The sequence below is a fragment of the Saccopteryx leptura genome, chromosome 3 (genome assembly GCF_036850995.1).
Source record: "Saccopteryx leptura isolate mSacLep1 chromosome 3, mSacLep1_pri_phased_curated, whole genome shotgun sequence".
NCBI lineage: Eukaryota > Metazoa > Chordata > Mammalia > Chiroptera > Emballonuridae > Saccopteryx > Saccopteryx leptura.
In genome coordinates, this window is record NC_089505.1 from 354,616,371 (window position 1) to 354,637,041 (window position 20,671).

Below are 20,671 nucleotides of genomic sequence, written 5' to 3' on the forward strand. Positions count from 1 at the left end.
TCTCTTTCCCTCCTGCAGCCATGGCTCGATTGAAGCATGTTGGCCCTGCATGCTGAGAATGGCTCCATGGCCTTTGCATCAGGTGCTAAGAAGAGTTTGGTTGTGAGCATGGCCCCAGATGAGCAGAGCATCACCCCCTAGTGGGCTTGCTGGGTGGATCCCGGTTGGGGCACATGTGGGTGTTCCGTCTCTGCCTACCCTCCTTTCACTGAATTAAAAACAAAAAACAAAAAAACCATAATTACCAGGAACTAGAAACAATCCAAATGAACTTGCTGAATGCATAAACTATAATACATCCATTCAATCCACTAAAATCCAGTAATTGAGAGGACTCAACTACTGATACAAGCAATGAGGTGGGTGAATCTTAAATGCATTACCCTCAGTGAAAGAAGCCAGACTCAAACAGCAACATAGTATATGATATGATTTATGTAACAGGCTGGAAAAGGAAGAAGTATAGGGCCAGAATTCAAAGCATGCTGTTAAGGACTGTGGGTATAGTGAAGGGGCACAAGGAAACTTTTGGGGGTATAGAAATTGAACTTGATTAATTTGGTGGTTACAAAACCAAATACATTGCATATGTTTGTCAGAAAGCAACCTCAAATGGTGGATTTTACAGTATGTAAATTAAATACTTAACTAACCAAATTAAAAAATTTTTTAAATACTAAGACAGAATAGAGATAGAGAATATTTGAAAAGGGACTCAAGTTTCAAAATTAAAAGTAAAATAGATCGAATGATACTTTGCCTTGAAAAGAGACACTGATTTTGTATTATCTCCTATTTGACCAAATTTAAGTAACAATGTGTTAATTCTTAACAAAAATCAATTATTTATTAATTATGTATCTTCTGCAACAAGCTTTATGTCAGCAGGACAAAACAGTTGTCATTTCCCGCCTGATTTCTCATAGCTGACTTATAAAGATCATTTTTTTTCTCCAAAATATTTCAGGGTATCAGTTTTCATCAATGACTTCTTTTAATCCTTAGATAGTCTTAATATTTTTTCTTTGCTCCTGTCAAGCCAGTCTTATGTCAATTTTCTTTAATTGTTTTCTGGTCTAATTCAATCAGATCCTAATTGAGTTACAGCTATATGATTACTTCAGTTTTCCAACGACACGTTCATGGGAGTCCATGGAATTTTTCCTTTTTTGAAAGGTATAAAATTTCTCTAGGCAATCATATTACAACCGTATGGTATTGTATGATTGAGTGATTATCAGACCATCAGAGAGAACCCAGCCTACAAAGTTGTGTTAGCGGCAGGTAAATTTTTAGAGGGTAAAAAAATTGTTTGAACAATGAGTCCTTCATGAATATACTCATGTTATAATCACTTTTCAACTTTCCTCTATTACTTCATCACTGCAAGATTCAGATAATAAATCAAATTATATGTTTAGAAGTGAGAATGCTTTATATTTTACCAATCACATTTTGTTGGTTTTATCCTAACTCTGAGAACACACATTCCTTCATTGAGCCTCTTCTCTTATACCAAACACTACATCACCACGGGGCCATAAAAGTGACAGATCCTTGACATGTGGCAGGAAGATAAGGAGAGACGGCATCATCACCATCATCCTGTCTAATACTTACCGAGTGTTTATAGAGAAACTACTAGAATGGGTCCTAAGAGCTTTAGGGATGCTAATATAACCCTCTCAACATGCCTATGCCTATTACCATTAATATTCCCACTTGATAGATGAGCAGAGGCTCTAAGCTGTTCAGGGAATTGCCCAGGCCCATGCAGCAGGTCCCCAGCAGTCTGGCTGCAGAACCTGTACATTTAAAGACAGTGTTGTGAGTGGTATGCACCTCCACCCTTGTGCGTGCGTGCACGAGTTCTCTCTCTCTCTCTCTCTCTCTCTCTCTCTCTCTCTCTCTCTCACACACACACACACACACACAGTGCAATGTGAGCCGGCCTGAGCCCATACTGTACCCCAGCTCTGCAAGTCAGCTGCAGCTCTGAGGTTCACACCATGTGGCCCATCCACAAACATCTGTCAAATCACTGAAGACTTGGGAGCGGCCGAGCCAACCACCACTAAACACCTTGCACAGCAGCAAGGGCAGCGAGGAGCACAGGCACTGGACCTGCCAGCTGGCTCACCACAGCCCAGCGCCCCTGGAGAAAGGCTGCTGAAGGCAGAGAGGCGGCCGCCCCTGTCACCGACAGCTGCCGCCCTGCCGTGCTCCTCACTCGGGGAACAGAGCTGTTCAAGGGCTTCTTGCACCCACACGTCAGAGAAACCAGACTAAATATAGCCCGGTGTGCTCTCCAGAGCTGGCTCAGAGCTGGGAGAGCTGCGACAGCCCCTTCAGAAAAACTGAGGAGGCATCCACCTGACTCACAGAGGAGAGGCTTCCTTGCTTGCTCCTGTCCTTACCAAAGGGCCCTATGCCAGATCCACGGGGCTGTGGGGAGCGCTGAAGGTTTGGCCAAGCAGATAACAGAGCCTGCAGGAAAAGGCCTGCACCAGACATGACTTAGGGGCGCCCTCACTCACATCCCTGCCCATGAAGGGCCAAACAGCCAGAACTCAGGCAGGGGGGATCCATTCTGTAGAACACAGTCCACACACACCAGTCTGTTGTATGCCCTTTCCCATTCCCCTTCCATCAATATCCTCCTAAAGGCTCACTCCACTGCGCCTCCCTTGACTAGGCTTTCCCCCTCCAGCTCAGAACTCAATGCTCCGTTTGTTCTCAGACCTCCCACGTTATGTCGCTTGGACTTTTATTTAGCACTTATATCATCCAGCCTAATCTGCTTCTCTGTCTCCTTCACCGAAGTGGGGGCGGGGGGCAGAGAAAGCTAAGTTCTCTGCTTTATTAAATTTTTCCCAAATCTACTAGGGTTTCTTGCACACGGGCAGCAAGTACTCTTACTGCTGAGAGACAGAAAACGCAAACCCAATGCCAGGGGAAGAGAGTTTGCGATCTCCCCTCCCCCACTTCGCCTAATTATATAAATGCACATCTGACACGCCCTAGAGTTCAAGCACCCACTTCAGATCGCTGGCTGCCCCTCCTATGACAGGTCACCACAGCACCTCCTGTGACTCAGCATTCCAGACCACGGCTACACCTGCGAAGGTTCCACACAGTCTCCTCCTAAGAGCACCGGCCCAGTCTCTTCCGGCACAGGAGTGAGGCGAGGCGGACGAGGAGGAAAGAGTGGGCTGAGAGGCATTCGTAAGGGCTGGGCCTGGCGATGCAACCGGAGGATCAGCCTGCAGCCCTGTCAGAGCTGGCTGTGAGGTCCCGGGGAAGAGGGGAGCGGCAGGAACCACCCCACAGCAGGTCTGAGCCCCACTTCTCAGTCACTTGGCCGGAATTTTCCATCATGGACTTCTACCCACCACTCTCATGTCCTGAGAGAGTGACTAATAGAAGCTGCTGGTGTGGGTGGGTCAGCTATCACGGGCTAGGGAATGAAATAAACATCAGGAAGACAGAAAAAAGGACCGTTGGTGATGAGTGGAACAGGACAGCAGTGAGTTGAACAACACCATGACACTGCACAGGTAAGGACCTGTTAGGGACACTTGTTCACAGTCCCACTGCTCTGACGATATCTACTATGTAGATGAACACAGCTGGGGTTCTCCTTAGGGGTGAAAGGGGACTTCGTGGAAATCAGAAGCACCCATCATCCTCATTCATTCATTCATTCATTCATTCAACAAGCTTCCTGCAGGGTCCACCACAGCCAGGCCTAAGCCACAGTGCCTGCCCTCAGAAAGCACCACCAAGTAGCACAGGTGCCAATGAATGATGTTCTCCACAAAGAGATACAAAGAGATGTAGTTAGAAAATGCAGGCGAACTAGCACCAAGACAGCCATCTCCATCCTTGCTTCATGTGTCACACGAGGGAAATCCACGAGGATAGTTCTGGTCTCTCTGCACTCCCTCCCGGGCTTTCCACAGAGGAGGAGGAGACAATGATTTCCACACAAGTCCATGAAAAGGAACAAAGCACTTGTGGTTTGGGCCGCCCTCCATCCCTCTAGGGTACCCCTGTCCGCTGTGGGCGCCCACGTCCTCTGCTCTCACTGGTGCAGGTCGGCACTCCTGGGCGGGTACAATAGTACCAAGCCCACTTCCTCACTGAGCCCAGAGCCAGGAAAAAGGAACCCGTGCAGCCTTGTAATAAAGATGATGGCCTCTCCTATTTTGACCCTCTGTGACTCAGCTCTGCATTAAAGCATGGTACCCAGCCATCACTCCAATTGCTTCTCTTTGCTACAAGAGTCTATCTAGTCTGCCCTTTCCCCAGCCACTGAGAGTACTTATCCTAACAATATTTTGGTGATGGGCAGTTTTATTTTCCACTCTTTCACAAAACAAAAACTGTAGAACCTGAGCACAGAATGACCTATCAGAGACCATTTGATAAGCCAATGTGTTCACTTACAATGGAAAATTCAGATTCCCTAACACAGATGTCACTTTGAGCTACAGCCTTCCAATTAAAATCTTTGTGGGGGGGTGGCGAAAGATGCTGAGTATTAGAAATAATTTTTCTTCCAGAAAAGAGGGGCTATTCTACTAGATCTGCAATAGAAACATGATGTAAAATGTTCATCCACTCCACTTTACTTACACAGCTCTGTGGATGAAGCCAGGAGATCAGCTGCAGACAGGGACTTGCTTTGGGAATTACACTTCCTTCGAGAAACAATTAACTGCAGTCCTCCAAGTGCCAAGCACCAGTCTTGGAATAAAGAGATGAATACAACACAGTCCCTGATGAATCCAGTTCTTTTTCCTCTCCCTGTATAATACTGCAACCCATGTTTGTTATTAAAGAACGCCTCAGTGGATATAGCCGTCTGTCTACACAGCCTATCCATGGAGAGTGGATTGCCCTGTGGGTTCTGTGTGCCATCTCCTCTCCAGTGGTTCTAGCTCCCCAACTATGTGGGGTAATTTATTACAATACAATGTTGTTGGTTTCTTCTAAAGACAATGGACGCCAGTATAATCCCAATCTGAATGCAGACCGTCAAATGTCCTGTGGCTGGATGGCACAACTCGGAGGTGCCCAGCTGTCACAAGTACAAGACATTGGTCAGGCTAGGGCACAGAAACAGAATGCTGTCATCAAAGTCATGGAAAAAAACACAAGCAGGGTAGCCATCAAACAATTAACAAGTTTTTCACCTTAAACTCAAGGCTACAGGTTCAGCAAAATGAATGAGCTCCCTGCTTGTTCTTAACACTTTCACAAGTTCAAGTTTACTTTAAAAAACAGGTTACATATCCCAAACCCCTTCTAATTGGTTACTAATTAGAAGGACTGGAGTGAAGAAGTGAAAATCTAGGTTACAAAATATGTGCCAACTAGTTTTTTGTCTTTCTTTTAAGGAAGAATGGGAGTGAGTACAGATAACATTTACTGAGGATCTACCGTATTTCCCCATGTATATGCACCTTAATTTGGGGGCCCAAATTTTGAAAAAATATTACATAAAGTTATTGAACTCAAGTTTTATTCATCAGAAAATTCATACAACTCCTCACTGTCAAAACTCCCATCCATTAGCTTGTCCTCATCTGTGTCTGATGACGAATCTCTGTCTTCAACAATGAGAGCAAAAACAAAAGCAAAACAGTGGGAAATTCAAGTTAAAAAATCTACAACCACTGTATAAGATGCACCCAGTTTTTAGATCCCCTAATTTTCCAAAACAAGTGCATCTTATACATGGGGAAATACAGTATGTTCCAGGCACTCTCATGTAAGTCTTTCCTTCATCTGATCTTCACACCTTTTCTGGAAAGTCAATAGTAATACACCCATTTTTCTTCCACGTGCAGAAATTAAATTTCAAATTTTAAGTAACATATATTACAGTGTCTATTCCAGATCCTTTGGCAAAATTTTTCTCTGAATCAGTGTTACTCGATGAGCTTGGGAACTGGTTATTACTTGGTCTTGGGCTGGGAACTCTGTACGAGATGACCACGCCCTCCGGGGCAGTTAACACCCCTGGCTCGTGGGTACAAAATACCCATGGCAGATCCCAGCAGCAGTCTCTAGATTTCTCAAACACACCTTAGCAGGACAACGCCCCTGCAGATGAGAACCACTGCGCTAAAAGATTATCAAGACAAAAGGTTACAGAGAGAGGCATATGCTTTAAAGTGACCCCTACCTTCAAATCTCTCATAAACATTATGTTATAGCATTTAGACTCCTAAGAAAGTCCCACACTCTCTGGAGTCATTTACAAAAGATCCACAAATTTATTTCCCATGCATTCCAACAGCATTTATTGAGTACCCATCATGGGTCAGGTATTGTGCTGAGAATAAAAAGACAAAGAGTGCATGGTTCCAACCCTCCAGGGGTTACAGTCTTAGAGTCTAGTGAGAAAGAGAGAGAACTAAGTATGGTAAGAGTTAATTAAGATAGGCACAGCATAAGTGCTAGGTAGGGATGTTCAGTCCAGAAGGTACCTCCCATAGACAAGAGTGGGGGAAGAAGCTGGAAGGGAGGGCTGGGACAGGTTCACAGAGGAAGTGAAGTTTTCCCTGAGCCTCAAAGGACCAAATAAGAGCAGCCAGGGCTCTGGCCAGTTGGCTCAGCAGTATAGCATCGGCCTGGCATGTGGAAGTTCCAGTTCGATTCCCGGTCAGGACACACAGAAGAAGCACCCATCTACTTCTCCACCCTTCCCCCTCTCCTTCCTCTCTCTCTCTCCCTTTCCCTCCCTTAGCCAAGGCTCCACTGGAGCAAAGTTGGCCCGAGCACTGAGGAAGGCTCCATGATCTCCGAGTCAGCCGCTAGAATGGCTTCGATTGCAGTGGGGCAATACCCCAGATGGGCAGAGCACCGCCCCCTGGTGGGCATGCCAGGTGGAGCCCTGGTTGGGAGCATGCTGGAGTCTGTCTGACTGCCCCCCCACTTCTAATTTTAGAAAAATACAAAATAAATAAATAAATAAATAAATAAATAAATAAAAGTCGTTAGGAAGGACCCAGTCCAGACAGAGAAATCTGCCTTTGCAAACACCGGAGAGCAGACTCGTATTTGCAGCCAAAGTTGAAACTTCCTTCATTCTTCAAGTGGAGACCTCCTCCTGGTTCAAATTCAGGATCTCCTATTTACTAGACAGCCATGTTAACCAAATAAGTCACTATATTCACTTCCCTTATAAGTTATCCATGTGTATTTCCTTCTAAAGCCCTTCTCTTTGTAAGGTATAACCCATTAGACAAGAAAGATGACTAATTCTATAGTTCTTCCAGTGAGCAGGGAACTGTTTCCAATGACACTGTGGAAGGAAAAGCAGCGGTAGTTTCCCTCATTGGGGACACAGAAAAGTGGGGGGGAGGGGAGAAGTAATAATGTCATCTGAGGAGTGAGATAGAGGGCTATCCATAAATCATTCACTATTGGCCTCAAGCTCAGGATGAGATTTCTTTTTAATCTGAAGTCTTGTCTTTCCTTCAACTGCAATATGCAAAAAGCCAGATTCTATGACATTTGCACAGAAAATTTCAAAAACTCTTTAGCTGTGTGTTGGTTCTTTTCAAAGGCATATATATGTGTTATATATAATTCAAAAACCAAATATAAAAATAAATACATTAGATATGGATAGATAGATCACTAGAAGGGACCAGCAGGCATCTCTGAACCTGAGAGCCCAAAGGCAGTGGTTTCCTGCATCAATGGAAGCTGACTACAAGGAGCCAGGTGGCTGCTACTCCAGGTTAAGTAATTATAAAAGAGCAAGAGTCAAATTAGCTAAGTTTCTCTCACCTGGGGCCGGGGAAGCAAGTCAGCCCTTCTGGTTCCTTCTTGCCTCCAGCCTGCAAGGAACAGGCTCATTTCCCCTTGGCACGAAGCCTGATGCAACTGGCAGGCATGCCCTCCTTTTCCTACTCGCCCACCCCTTCCCCTCTGACCTGAGCCACACTCAGGAACCATGATTCTGTAGGTGAACTAGGCGCCCTTTCGTCCCAGGGTCATTTCATTTCATCACTCTGACAGGTCCATGTCTGGTTCACGTAGTTTTTCCCGCCCCCAGAAACTATCCTCAACAAGAAAGCCTGTGTTCCGAGCTGAGAGAATCTGAAATGAAAACGCGGGATTCCTCACCGCTTTCAACCAGGAAGTTCAAAGGCGGCAGGAATGTTGAGCCCAAATTGCAAAGCCCAAGTTCAGAATTATACTAGGAAAGAGGCGGGGGGGGGGGGGGGGGGGGGGGTCTTCAAAGAAATGAATTCACCCAAATCGAATAGGTTGGTTGTCCTTTTTATCCCTAGCTGATTCCATTTCGTTTCTGTAAACTTTGCAATCTCGGGAGGCTTGTATAAAGAGACAGGTGTAAGGGCCCCTCCACTCTCTGGGTACATCTGCTGCCGCCCCTGCAGGCTGCACACGACGAGGGGCCCTCGACCCAATCGCAGTCCATGCTTCCCAATGACGCACCTGCCCAGGGTCCTCTCCAACGTGTGGGGGGCAAAGCGAGCATCCCCAGCCCGGTGGCCACCCCGCTGATCACCCAGCCAGCCGGCCCCAGCGGGAGGGGGCAGCGAAAGGGCACCTCGGGGCCAGGACCTCCTGCCTGTCTCTCCCGCTTTCCCCCCATTTGCAGCACATCGTTTCACATCAGGGTCACTCTTCCTCTCCAACCCTAAAGTCCTGCGCACCTACGTGTCTTTCCAAAGCAACTGAATAAAGCGCCCACTGGCCTTCCGTGGCTCAGGTGAGCGCCCAGAGGTGTGGGAGGAAAGGGCCCGCTCGCCACCACCCCCTTTCCTCTCCTCCCCACGATCCCCAAGATTCACCCGGGATGTGTGTATTGGGGTGCGCGGGTTCAGAGGGAGCTTCAAATGCCCAAGCGTCCCTTACCTTCCACAGCCATTCTCTCAGAGCTTCCCTAACGCATGCATAATTTTCTTGGCCGAGGTACTCCGCCTGCCCCGCGCTCGCTCCCCCCACCCCCTCCTCGCGCTTTCGCCTAAATATTCTGCGCTCATCTGTTTCAGGACCAACCTGCCGCGGTCACGCAAAGACAGGCTGCCGGCTCCCAGCTCCGCGCAGGGCCGCCTGGGCAGTGTAGTTCCCTCTCTTCGCTCTGACCCGCTAAATCACCCCGAATCCTCCGCGGGGCGCACCCTCCCCTCCACCTTCGGATTGCACCTCTGATTTCAGTTGGCCCACACAGAGAAATTCTTCCTGAGGGCGCGTCTCTTGAGCGAACCCGGGTACCGCTGGAGGCCTCAGGGACTACATTTCCCAAGATGCCCTGAGATGGGTTTCGTTCCGCACTTAGAGACCAGTGATTGAGATTTTTCCCTTCAATTAGAAGAGGTTAAGCACCTGGCAGGGATGGCGTGGGAAGCTGCAGGCGGCGGGAATTGTGGTATGAGCTTCTGAGCTTGTTTTCAGGCCTCCTTGGCCACCCATTTAGTGAGGACAGCCGAGCCACCAGTGAGCTATGGTTCATTGCCTGGGCCAGAGAGCCACTCACTGCACAGGGTGCTGTTAAAACTTGTTCTTCTGCGCCCGAGGATGTATGGGGTTGGGGTGAATCCTGGCAAGGAACACAGCTGATTCTCCACGGTTCATGTCGCTAACCCTTAGCCTAGGGGTGGCGGATGGCTTAAAAATCCCAAACTGGCATCATCCCTAAGGGTTTGTTGGCAGGAAGCCCAAGAACCAGGATTCCACCTGAGGATGTCAGAGAGGCATGCCTGTCGCACCGGTAGGAAGCTTTCACCTTGCCTGGCCTGGGACCCGTTGGTGCTGTAAGAGGGCCTAACAACGGCGCCCCAACATGAGTGTTCTTTCAACTTCTGAACCTGTGCCCTAACTCCAGGTGCTGGGAGTGCTTTGAGCCCACAGGAAACAGAGGGTCATGTGGTGGACAGTGGAATTCCCGAGTGGGTAAATCCTGATGAAAGTGTAGTTCGCAAACTTAGTTTCCTCTGCGTGTGAGAATACAGATGCCTTTAGGGCTAGTAGGGTGCAATGCTGGTTGCCGAGGCCAGGCGGGTCCACACTGGATTCGGGCAGATGGTAGAGAAACTGCAGAGTCAGAAGGCGTTGAGCCATTGCCGTTTAATAAAGTCTCACAACAAGGGGGTAAGCAAACAGGCAGGGGGCAACCGCTTCTCTGACAAACATATAACAAAAATGGCCCCTCACAATGGCGGGCAGGCAATCTGCCATCCGCAATGCCCCTGAGTGCAAACACCCACAGCCTTACATAGGCCATACACATGCAAGGCAGCCACGTGCTCATGCACCCATCAGGCAAAGTGCTTGCAGCGGGTAAACCAGCGAGCAAGCCTAACACAGCCGCCCCACATAGGGTAAGGGAACGGAGTAGGGAAGAAACCAGACGCAGGACTGCAGTGGGACTTTTAAAGGCCTTGAGTTCGGAAATGCGCACATGGTAGCAGCCCCCAGCATTTCTGTCCCCTCCCCCATATGTACTTAAAAAAAGAAAGAAATAACTGAAAAATAACTCCAGGGAAGTACAAAGATCGGATTCTTCCCGTTTTCATGACTACTTAATTTTTTTTCCTGTCTTGGCATATTTTTTTTTATTTTTTACAAAGCTTTGTTTCTCAGCGTACAGGAGCACACCTACATCTACTTTTTTTTTAACCACTAAGTATTTATGTGCTTAGTCCTCCCATGGGTAACACGGCTATGTCTAGGTCTTTTAAAAAGGCCTGTGTACATCCACTGAAGGCCCTTGGGGTTACTTTAACTCTGAGTCCACAGAACTGTGTGCAAATCAGACCCAAGACAGCCCACTTTGGTAAGCAGAGACCTGATCGTGAAGACACCGTGGCCGCAAAATCATTTTTCCAACCATGTATGCAACCAAGCCTTCCAAAATCTGAAGGAACTTAAATCCAGGTGCTTGTCTCCCCTTTCAAGCATGTAAAATCACCAAAGCATTCCTTCCTTTCTGGAGCAGAAAGTCACAGGACAACAGGCAACATCTATAGTTCTTAACTTTGTACATCAGCTTTTTACAAACCCATATTCCTAAGCCCCACCTTAGTCTCACAGAATCAGGATTTTTGAGGGTTTGGGTCGGGAGGTATAAATTTAAAAAATCCAAGGGCAATTTTAATCTGTAGCGAAGGTGGAAACCAGTGGTTTGCTTTCACGCTTTTAAGGATCTGGGTGATGTTAAAATGTAAAAACCACTGAAATCCATTCTTAATTTAAAAACCTCATTTCAGTTGACATCTTTAAGATCTTTCCCAACTGATATGCATTCCAGTTTCAGTTTCATTTTTAGTGAAAATGTAAATAAGATGTGAAGGAAATATTAGTTTAATCATATTGAAATAGCCAATATTTCACTTTTTAAAAACCTATAAAAAGAGCAATTTTATGTGGTTCAGATCTACTGAAGGATAAGCAGCAGTTAAGCAGGGGTTTTCAATGTTGGATAAATATTAAAATCACATGGGAAACTTAAAAAAGAAATTTAGCACTAGAATGGCCAAAAGAAAGAAAAATACCAGCTCTTGGCAAGGTTGTGGACCAGTAAGGACTCATGTATACTGTGTAAACTGATACACCCACTGTGGAAGATCATTGGGCATGGTAAGTTAAATATATATATGCTTATTTTGTGCCCCTGAAGTTCCATCCCTAGATGTACATATATCAAACATATATGCATACACATCTTTTCCAAAGACATATACAGAAATGTCCGTGGCTACATTATTTGAATAGCTACAAACTGGAAACAATCCAAGTGTTCATCAACAAATGATTGGACTAATAAATTGTGGTATAACCAAACCACCCCCTATAGCAGAGGTCAGCAAACTATAGCCCATGGGCCAAATATAGCTCACTGCTTATTTTTGTATGGCTCATAAGCTAAGTATGATTTTTTACATTTTTAAATGGTTGGGGGGAAAATCAAAAGAAGAATATTTTGTGACATGTGAACATTATGAAGAAGTACCTACATAATATTCTCCATTTTGTTTTTCTGGCCTGCAAAGCCTAAAATATTTCCAATCTGGCCTTTCATAGAAAAAAGGTTTTTCAAACCCTACTATAAAATAATAAGAATGAGTAAGACAACGCCTATGAACCATATGCATTAGTTAGCTATTACTGGTAACAAATTGCCCCAAAATTCAGTGGCTTAAAATAATACTCATTTTTTATCTCAGTTTGGGTAGGATAGGAATTTGGGTGCAGCTCAGCTGGGCTCTTTGCCTTGAGGTCCTTTACAGGCTGCAGTCAAGGTGTTGGTTGGGCTGATTTATGAGAAGGCTCATGGGGAAAGGATCAGTTTCTAAGCTCACATGGTGGTTGCCAGGTTTCGGTTCCTCACAGGCTGTTCTTGGATGGAGGAGCTCCCCTGCTTGCTGGCTGTTGGCCAGAGGCCACCCTCAGCACTCTTCCCCAAGGGCCCCTCCAACATGGCGGCCTGCTTTATGAAAGCGTGCAAGCTAAGAAGGCAATCGAGTCTGCTAGCAAGACAGAAGTCACGACTTCTTTAACCTAAGCATGGAAATGCCATCCCCTCAATGTGACCATATCCTATTAGATATAGGTAAGTTTTTCAAGGGGAGCGGGTTAGAAGAGGCCATGAGTAACCAAAGGAAAGGACCATTGGGGGTCATCTTAGGGGCTGCCTACCACAACGTCCAAGCAGAATGTTGAACAACAACAGCAACAAGAAAGCCAGACAAAAAAGAAGTCCATATGGTGTGATTCCATTCCTATACAGTTCAAACGCCAGAAAAAAACTAGTTGATATCATTAGAAGTCAAAGTAGTAATTCCTCTGCCCTGGCTGGGTAGCTCAATCATTTATAACATTGTCCTCATGTACTAGGGTTGCAGGTTTAATCCCCAGTCAGGATACCTACAAAAATAACCAATGAATGTATAAATAAGGGAAACAACAAAGTGATGTTTCTCTTTCTATCTCTCCTTTCCTCTTTCTTTCTCTCAAATCAATAAATTTTTAAAAATAGCGATTCCTCTCAGTGTGGAGGAGGTGATAAGGGGGTGGGGACTGATTAGCTACTGGGAGGAAGTCTCATGATAGTATCTCGGGGTGTTCTGATTCTTGAGCTGCGTGCTATTCCTATGTATGTATAATGTTTGTCAAAGTATATTGAGCTGTAAATGTGTGATTTGTGGATGTACATTTGTATTTGTGTGCGTATGTGTTATATTCCAACAAAAAGTTGGATAAAAAAATATATGCTTTGATTCAATTAAATATGATAATTACCAATTTATCAGCCACTCCTTGGTTTTATCAGTGCTTTCTCTTTTTTTTGCAACAGCAAATGGACAGTTTCAGGCTACTTCATTTAAAAACTGTTATGAGGACCTACCCTGTGACAGTCTCTTGTCTAGATGCTTGTGATAGACGGTGGGCTGAGTTTCAAGAAATGGCCCTCAAGACTCCACACCTGTAAATGTGATGAGACATTCCTCCTCTGATTGATATGTATCCTAGGCCTAGGGCATAGTTGCCAGTAAAACACACACACACACACACACACACACACACACACACACACACACACACACACACACAAAGCAGGCTTATCTACGTGGGTGTAATCTAATCAAACAAGAAAGCAAGAAAGAATTTTCTCCAGCTGATAGCAAACAAGGAGGGCAGAAGAGGAACTCAGACTCTAGGCATGAAAAAGACTCAGCACATCAGTTACTCCTTTGAAGAGGGATGGGACCGCGTGAGTGGGAATGCAGGTGACCCCTAGCAGTCAGCCAGGAAGGAGATCCAGACCCCTATTCTATAGCTGGATGCTGTCAACAACAGTCTGAAGATGGTTTCTTCCCCGGAAACTTCAGGTAGGCGTTCAACCCACCTGACCCTTTCTTTGATTTAAGTCTTGTAAAATCTGAACAGAAATGCAGGTGAGCCCACCTGTCTCTCCAAGCGACAGAATGGTGAGCTATAAACCAAGATTGTTGTAAGCTGCTCAATTTGTTTATTTTCATGTGTTGTCTAGTTTGTTATGCAACAGTAGAAATGCATACAGGCTCTATTCTGTACAAAGCAGTTATCCTGGCCCTATTTTTTGTTGGTTGGAGACCAACAGTTAAAAAAACGATTGTGTTAATAATACCAATGCTGACAAAGTAAATCAGTACCTCTGGAGATTCATCTTCAATGTTTTTGTTTTTCTCATTTTTCAAGGACTTCAGAAGATTCTAATCTCTAGCTTCTATTGAACACACTTGTTAAAAGAACGAAGCCCAAAATGCCTGGGTAGGAAGAGAAGCCACATTCTCCGATCTCCACTGTCACATGCCCTATTGACCTGTCCCCGAGTCTTGTCGCGTCTCCTTGAATGTGGGCTTCTTCCCCATTTCCCCCCATTCCCACGCTGGAGGAGTCAGACCTGTGTTTCATTATATAGTCCTGTGCCTCCCTGCTTCCAAAGGGACAGGGACAGAGACAGACACCGGGGCAGCTCACCTTAGCTGTTCCAGCCACCAGCACTGTGCCTGGCATATCATAAACAACTTAATGTTTTGTGTGTTTATAGATAGTAAGTGGTTGAAGCTGTGCGTGGATAAACTACCTAATCATGATTAGGTCTCCATTCTCTCCAATGAAACTGCAAATTAATGTTTTATTTTTGCTTGTTTTATGTTTCATATGCTTAGAAGTAGATTTTTTATACCTGGAATCAATTCAAAATGACTTAGGGGCCCTGGCCGGTTGGCTCAGCGGTAGAGCGTCGGCCTAGCGTGCGGAGGAACCGGGTTCGATTCCCGGCCAGGGCACACAGGAGAAGCGCCCATTTGCTTCTCCACCCCTCCGCCGCACTTTCCTCTCTGTCTCTCTCTTCCCCTCCCGCAGCCAAGGCTCCATTGGAGCAAAGATGGCCTGGGCACTGGGGATGGCTCTGTGGCCTCTGCCCCAGGCGCTAGAGTGGCTCTGGTCGCAATATGGCGACGCCCAGGATGGGCAGAGCATCGCCCCCTGGTGGGAAGAGCGTCGCCCCATGGTGAGCGTGCCGGGTGGATCCCGGTCGGGCGCATGCGGGAGTCTGTCTGACTGTCTCTCCCCGTTTCCAGCTTCAGAAAAATGAAAAAAAAAAAAAAAAAAAAAAAAAAAAAAGAACAAAATGACTTAGGGACAACTTAATCGAAGCCTTCTCGTTTCACAGTGGAGGCCGGGAGGGAAGGTTTGCCCAGGTCACTCCGTGGCACAACAGTGTCTAGAATCCAGGTCCTGGCCAAAGGCTTTCTTTTTTTGGTGGTGTTGCGGGGGAGGGGTAAGAGATGAGGTGGGTGAAAGGTTTCTGTTGCTTTAGGCTTGCTTTGCTGGCTTGGATTTAAGGTGGAGAGGCTGGGGGGCTGAGGAAGCTCAGCTCCTCACAGCAGGGTTGTGGGTGGGTTGAGGTAGGTCCACCCCAGGCTGAAGAGGCAGCAGTCACCTGGGGAAGCCATCCTCACAGTAATGGCAGAAGAGCAAGAGGTCAAAAGAGAGCACACCAGACTGTTCAGGCCTGGCACAGATCACTTCTTCCCCTATTATGTCATTTGTCAAAGCAAGTCACATGGCCAACGTCAAAGTCCAGGAAATACATTCTGCCCATGAATAAGCCATGACAAAGATGTGACTTCAGAGAAGGATCAAAAATTGGGCGAATCACCCAATCTCCATAGTGACTGTGTATTTGCCTCCTGTGGAATTCCATAACAAAGCACCATAAGATGGGGTGGCTGAAAACAACAAATTATTCTTTCACAGTCCTGGAGGCCATAATTCTGAAGTCAACATCTTGGCTGGGCCACATGTCCTCTGAATACACTAGGGAAGAATCTTCTCTTGCCTCTTCCTGGCTTATGGTGGTGGTTGGCAGTCTAGGTTTCCTTGGCTTATAACCACATCACTCTGATCTCTGCCTTTATCACCTCATGGTTTGCTTCCTTATGAGTATGTCTCTATCTCTAAGTCTCTTCTGCATATAAATCCACCAGTCACTGCAGTTAGGGCCCACCCTAAACTCACCCAGTAGGAACTTACCTTAATTTGATTACATCAGCATGACCTTCTGTCCAAATAAGCTCACAAATATCTGCAGTGAAAAATTCAACAGGCCTGACCAGGCGGTGGTGCAGTAGATAGAGTGTCGGACTGGGATGCAGAAGACCCAGGTTCGAGACCCCGAGGTCGCCAGCTTGAGCACGGGCTCATCTGGTTTGAGCAAAAGCTCACCAGCTTGGACCCAAGGTCGCTGGCTCAAGCAAGGGGTCACTCAGTCTGCTGAAGGCCTGTGGTCAAGGCACATATGAGAAAGCAATCAATGAACAACTAAGGTGTTGCAACACGCAACGAAAAACTAATGATTGATGCTTCTCATCTCTCTGTTCCTGTCTGTCTGTCCCTGTCTATCCCTCTCTCTGACTCTCTCTCTGTCTTTGTAAAAAAAAAAAAAAAAAAAAAAAAAAAAAAATTCAACAGATCTACTGGGGGGACATCACTCAACCCACAACAGACCAGAATCCTGTGCCATCTTTCATAGACTAGAGCTGTTGTTTTCAAAGTCTGGGTCCCGGACCCACCGCATGAGCATCGCCCAGGAGCTGGTTAGAAATTAGAATTCTTGGGCCCCAACCCAGACCTGCTGCTGACTCAGACACTCAGAGCGGTAGGACCCAGCAGTCGGTGGTGTAGCAAGTCCTCCAGGGGATTTTAATTCATGCTAAAAGGTGAGAAGCTCTACAGTAGAAGACCGTACAGGCAGACCTCATTTTATTATGCATCGCTTTATTGCTTTGTTGTGACACTCCCTTTTTTTATGGTGGTCTGGAATAAAACCCACAATATCTCCAAGGTATGCCTGTAGAAGCTAAGCTTTGCAAAAAGGTAAATGTAGCCACATTCTTGGGAAGGGGTGGGAAGTAGGACCCAGTCCCGGTCGTGTATGTGTGTGAGTCTGAGCATGTGAGGTTGTTGGAATAAGCGAAGGGAAGGGAATTACTCTCCAGGGGCAGGTGCTAGAAGCGGAGTGAGTGTTAACCAATTCACTGAGTAATAAGAATCTAATTCTAAGGCGTCCAGGTCCCACTTGTCTCATGGATCAGTGCAGTTGATAAAGCGCTGTTCTTACTCCCCGAAGTCATCACAATGAATTTTCACTCTCTGAATAATGGGAGGGGTGTCGGGCTGGCTCCCACATCTGAGGCACGGGCCACACTGGGGAGAATCAAGGAGAAAAGGTAGGCAAGGTGCTTACACTGTGTTCAATACGTTTGTGGAAATGATCACTACTGGAGGCCTATTGCTGATTCCACAGTTTGGTCTTCAACCAGTTGTGGAAAAGAAAGACCCTGGGACACACACTCCCCCCACCCCTACCCCCACTCCCTGTCAGGGCCGTGTGTGCAGAGCAAAGAAAAAGAGTGTGCCACAGTTGAATATAGTATTTCAGGCATGGGGCATAGGAAGTCCATTTCTTAGTGAAGTCACGCCTAATACACCACTAAATTTAACAGTGGGGAGTCAGTGCTTAGATAGGGTTAGCTTCTCAAGTAAAAGTATAAAGTAAACATCGGGGACGGGCAACTTGGTGCCTTGAAAATGCCTTAGATTGCCTCTTAAAATAAAGGACGTGTGATTTTATGTCTCCAGCTGCGTAGAGCCGTTTCCTAGCATACCTGAGTTAGAGGACGTAAAGGAAAGCTATTATGAAGATGGGTGTATATACAAAACAGTCTGCCCTTGCCGTAATGAAATTCCTGGCTCTGAATGGGAGGATGGTTAGACAGTTTCCAAGTTTTCCTTTTGGATGCTAATACCTCCACATGCTATTTGATTTTGTGAGGATTAGATGAAGTCATTACAGCTCCATCTTCGAGGAGAGAATAGGTCTCTAAAGAATCGGGAGTTTGTTCAATAGATTTAACCTACCTACATGAATCAAACACTTATGAAATGGTTACAATTAGCCAGAAATGATTTTAACTCCTTTAAAAGCGCCCAGGCAGTCTGGCTCTGAAGGCCACGTGCTGAAATGTGGCACAAGGCTGCCTATCCAATTTTCTACACCCTGTGTTTCTGCCATAGGACTTTTGGAGAGTGGGGGGGACCTGAGTCAAAATGGGAGGCTGGATACCTGGTTATCAGGTGTGGGCCCCAGGAGTGTCTCTACGTGCCTCCCAGCTTGAAGGGCGGGTGAGTCATGCGGCTAAAACCCCTGCAGCCTGTTCTCTTTAGGGAGCTCTCTGCTTTCTTACTGTCCCCGGGGCAGAAGGAAAAAATCCAACATATTGTCGCAAAAGGAAAGGACAGAGTTGAGCCTTCGCGGTTAGAGATGAGAACGGTCCATCCGTCGTCAGAAAGTGAGCGTCAGGGGAATTCACGTCAGCCGAGCCTGATAAGAGGCGCTGCAGATGCTGGTGACAGATTGCTGTCCTCATAAACCTGAAGGCATGATCTAGGGCTCAATCCTCCTGTCTGCCAAACTCAGAGAAGGGGAAGAAAAATGGGATGGAGAAGATGATTTCGATCGCACCCGGGAGAGAGAGAACACCTCGCGCCCAGGACGCGCCCTGTGAGATAGGAGCCACTTAGCACGGCTCGGGCTGGGTTTTGCTCTCACCTTGCCTCTTCCAGCCTGTGGCGACCGTAGGAAGGGATTGGGAGTGTGAAAGGTATTTCTGTGAAGTCCGGTTTTATTCAAGGAAATGTGAATCTCCTGGGGGTGAAGAGATAGCTCTTTTTTTTTTTTTTTTTTTGCCCACGTTTTAAAGGCTAATGGGGTAGATGGTGTTCGGTGTCTAAAGTGACAGCAGAGTGTTATTGTTAAGGTGGTCTCTGTCTTCTTAATACAACCCTTCCATGGATCCTTGGGGGCCTTTCATGCTCAGCCCCTGGGCTGGTCTCGGGAGAAATACAAACCTAGCCGCGAAGCATCCCCAAGGCCATGGCTCCTATGTGACGCCGGACGTGTGCTAGGTGCACTGTTGGCTGTGCCTCTGCAGGCACAGGGGTGGGCCCTGGATGTGCATAGATCCGAGTTTGAAATCTGCCTCTCACCACCTACCAGCTGGGTGAACTGAAATAAAGTGATTAACATCTCTGGCCTTAATGTTCTCATCCATATAATGGATCACCATATATCCCTCTCAGGGGCTTTTGTGAGGTTGTTATTTAGCTGTCTATCAAAAGAACCCCAAAAGTTAGTTTCTTAAAGTAATGAACATTGATCAGCTCACACAGTTTCTGTGGTTCAGGGAATCCGAGAGCTGCTTCGCTGGCTGATTCTGGCTCAGGGTCTCTCACGAGGTTGTAGTCAAGATGTTGGCCAGGGCTGTGGTCCACTTCTTTTTTTTTTTTTTTTGTATTTTTCTGAAGCTGGAAACGGGGAGAGACAGTCAGACAGACTCCCGCATGCGCCCGACCGGGATCCACCCGGCACGCCCACCAGGGGCGACGCTCTGCCCACCAGGGGGCGATGCTCTGCCCACCAGGGGTGACGCTCTGCCCCTCCGAGGTGTCGCTCTGCCGCGACCAGAGCCACTCTAGCACCTGGGGCAGAGGCCAAGGAGCCATCCCCAGCGCCCGGGCCATCTTTGCTCCAATGGAGCCTTGGCTGCGGGAGGGGAAGAGAGAGACAGAGAGGAAGGAGGGGGGCGGGGTGGAGAAGCAAATTGGTGCTTCTCCTATGTGCCCTGGCCGGGAATCGAACCCGGGACCTCTGCATGCCAGGCCGACGCTCTACTGCTGAGCCAACCGGCCAGGGCCTGGAGGACCCACTTCTACACTGGATCACTCGCTCACTCGGCAAGTTAGTGCACTGAGCACCTCAAACATGGACGTCTTTATGAGACCACTGGGTCGTCCTCACAAAATGGCAGCTGTCCCCCAGAGAGAGTGACCCGAGAGAGAACAGGGGAAAGACACAGTTTCTTTGGTGACCCATCTCAAAAGTAGGACGTCATCACTTTCATTCATCCAACTCGCTCGTTGGAGAGACATTTAGTTCAGCTGTCGCTCAAGGGGAGAGGAATTAGGCACTTCTTTTTGAAGGGTGTGTCTAAGAATGTGCGGACATATTTTAAATCACCACAAGAGGAAACAGAAGTAAAATTCTAGAAATAAAATAAGAATTCGGTAAATGAATGCAACAATTACTTGAAGGCTTTTAAACAGTATCTTGTTCCCCTCTGTCTCTCCAGCACCTAGAACAGTGCTTGGCAGATGGCAACTATCTTAAAAATGAGCTAATCTTGATTGAATAATGAGCTAAATTTGCTGTTTGCCTTATGTAGGATGCCGTGCTCAACATTTTCAGTAGAACACCTCGTTTCAAATGTTCATAATAACCCTGGGAAGGGGATACTACTCTATTATTATTCTAGTTTTAGAGATGGAAAAAGTAAATTATCTACAGGGAAATTAAGCAATTTGTTGACGGTTAACATATAAAGAGCCTAAATAGAGCCAAGAATTAGTCTCAAATAGTCAACGCTAGGATGTAACTCTTAACCACCAAATTATAAGTCCTCCCACAAATCAAAGATCTGAAATACTCCTACTTCTGAAGCTTATTTGTCCTGGAATATTTTGATGGTGGAAGAAAATAATATACTTGAACTGTGAGGGCTGCATCCTGAGTCCCTTC

The 20,671-nt window shown here is 46.5% G+C and overlaps 1 protein-coding gene across 5 annotated transcripts in view; it reads right to left on the reverse strand.

Annotated features, from left to right (window-relative positions):
• The window catches only part of SAMD12 (sterile alpha motif domain containing 12), a 406,813-nt gene extending 397,774 nt beyond the window's left edge, over positions 1–9,039 (reverse strand). For 4 of the 5 annotated variants that reach the window (XM_066379393.1, XM_066379391.1, XM_066379390.1 and 1 more), the window contains exon 1: positions 8,902–9,039. In XM_066379393.1, coding sequence (XP_066235490.1) covers positions 8,902–8,914 — 13 coding nt within the window. In that variant the 5' untranslated portion in view covers positions 8,915–9,039. Of the gene's footprint in view, positions 1–3,083; positions 3,148–8,901 lie in introns of those variants that run through there. The other variant, XM_066379392.1, reaches the window with a different exon arrangement.
• Positions 9,040–20,671: the final 11,632 nt, after the last annotated feature.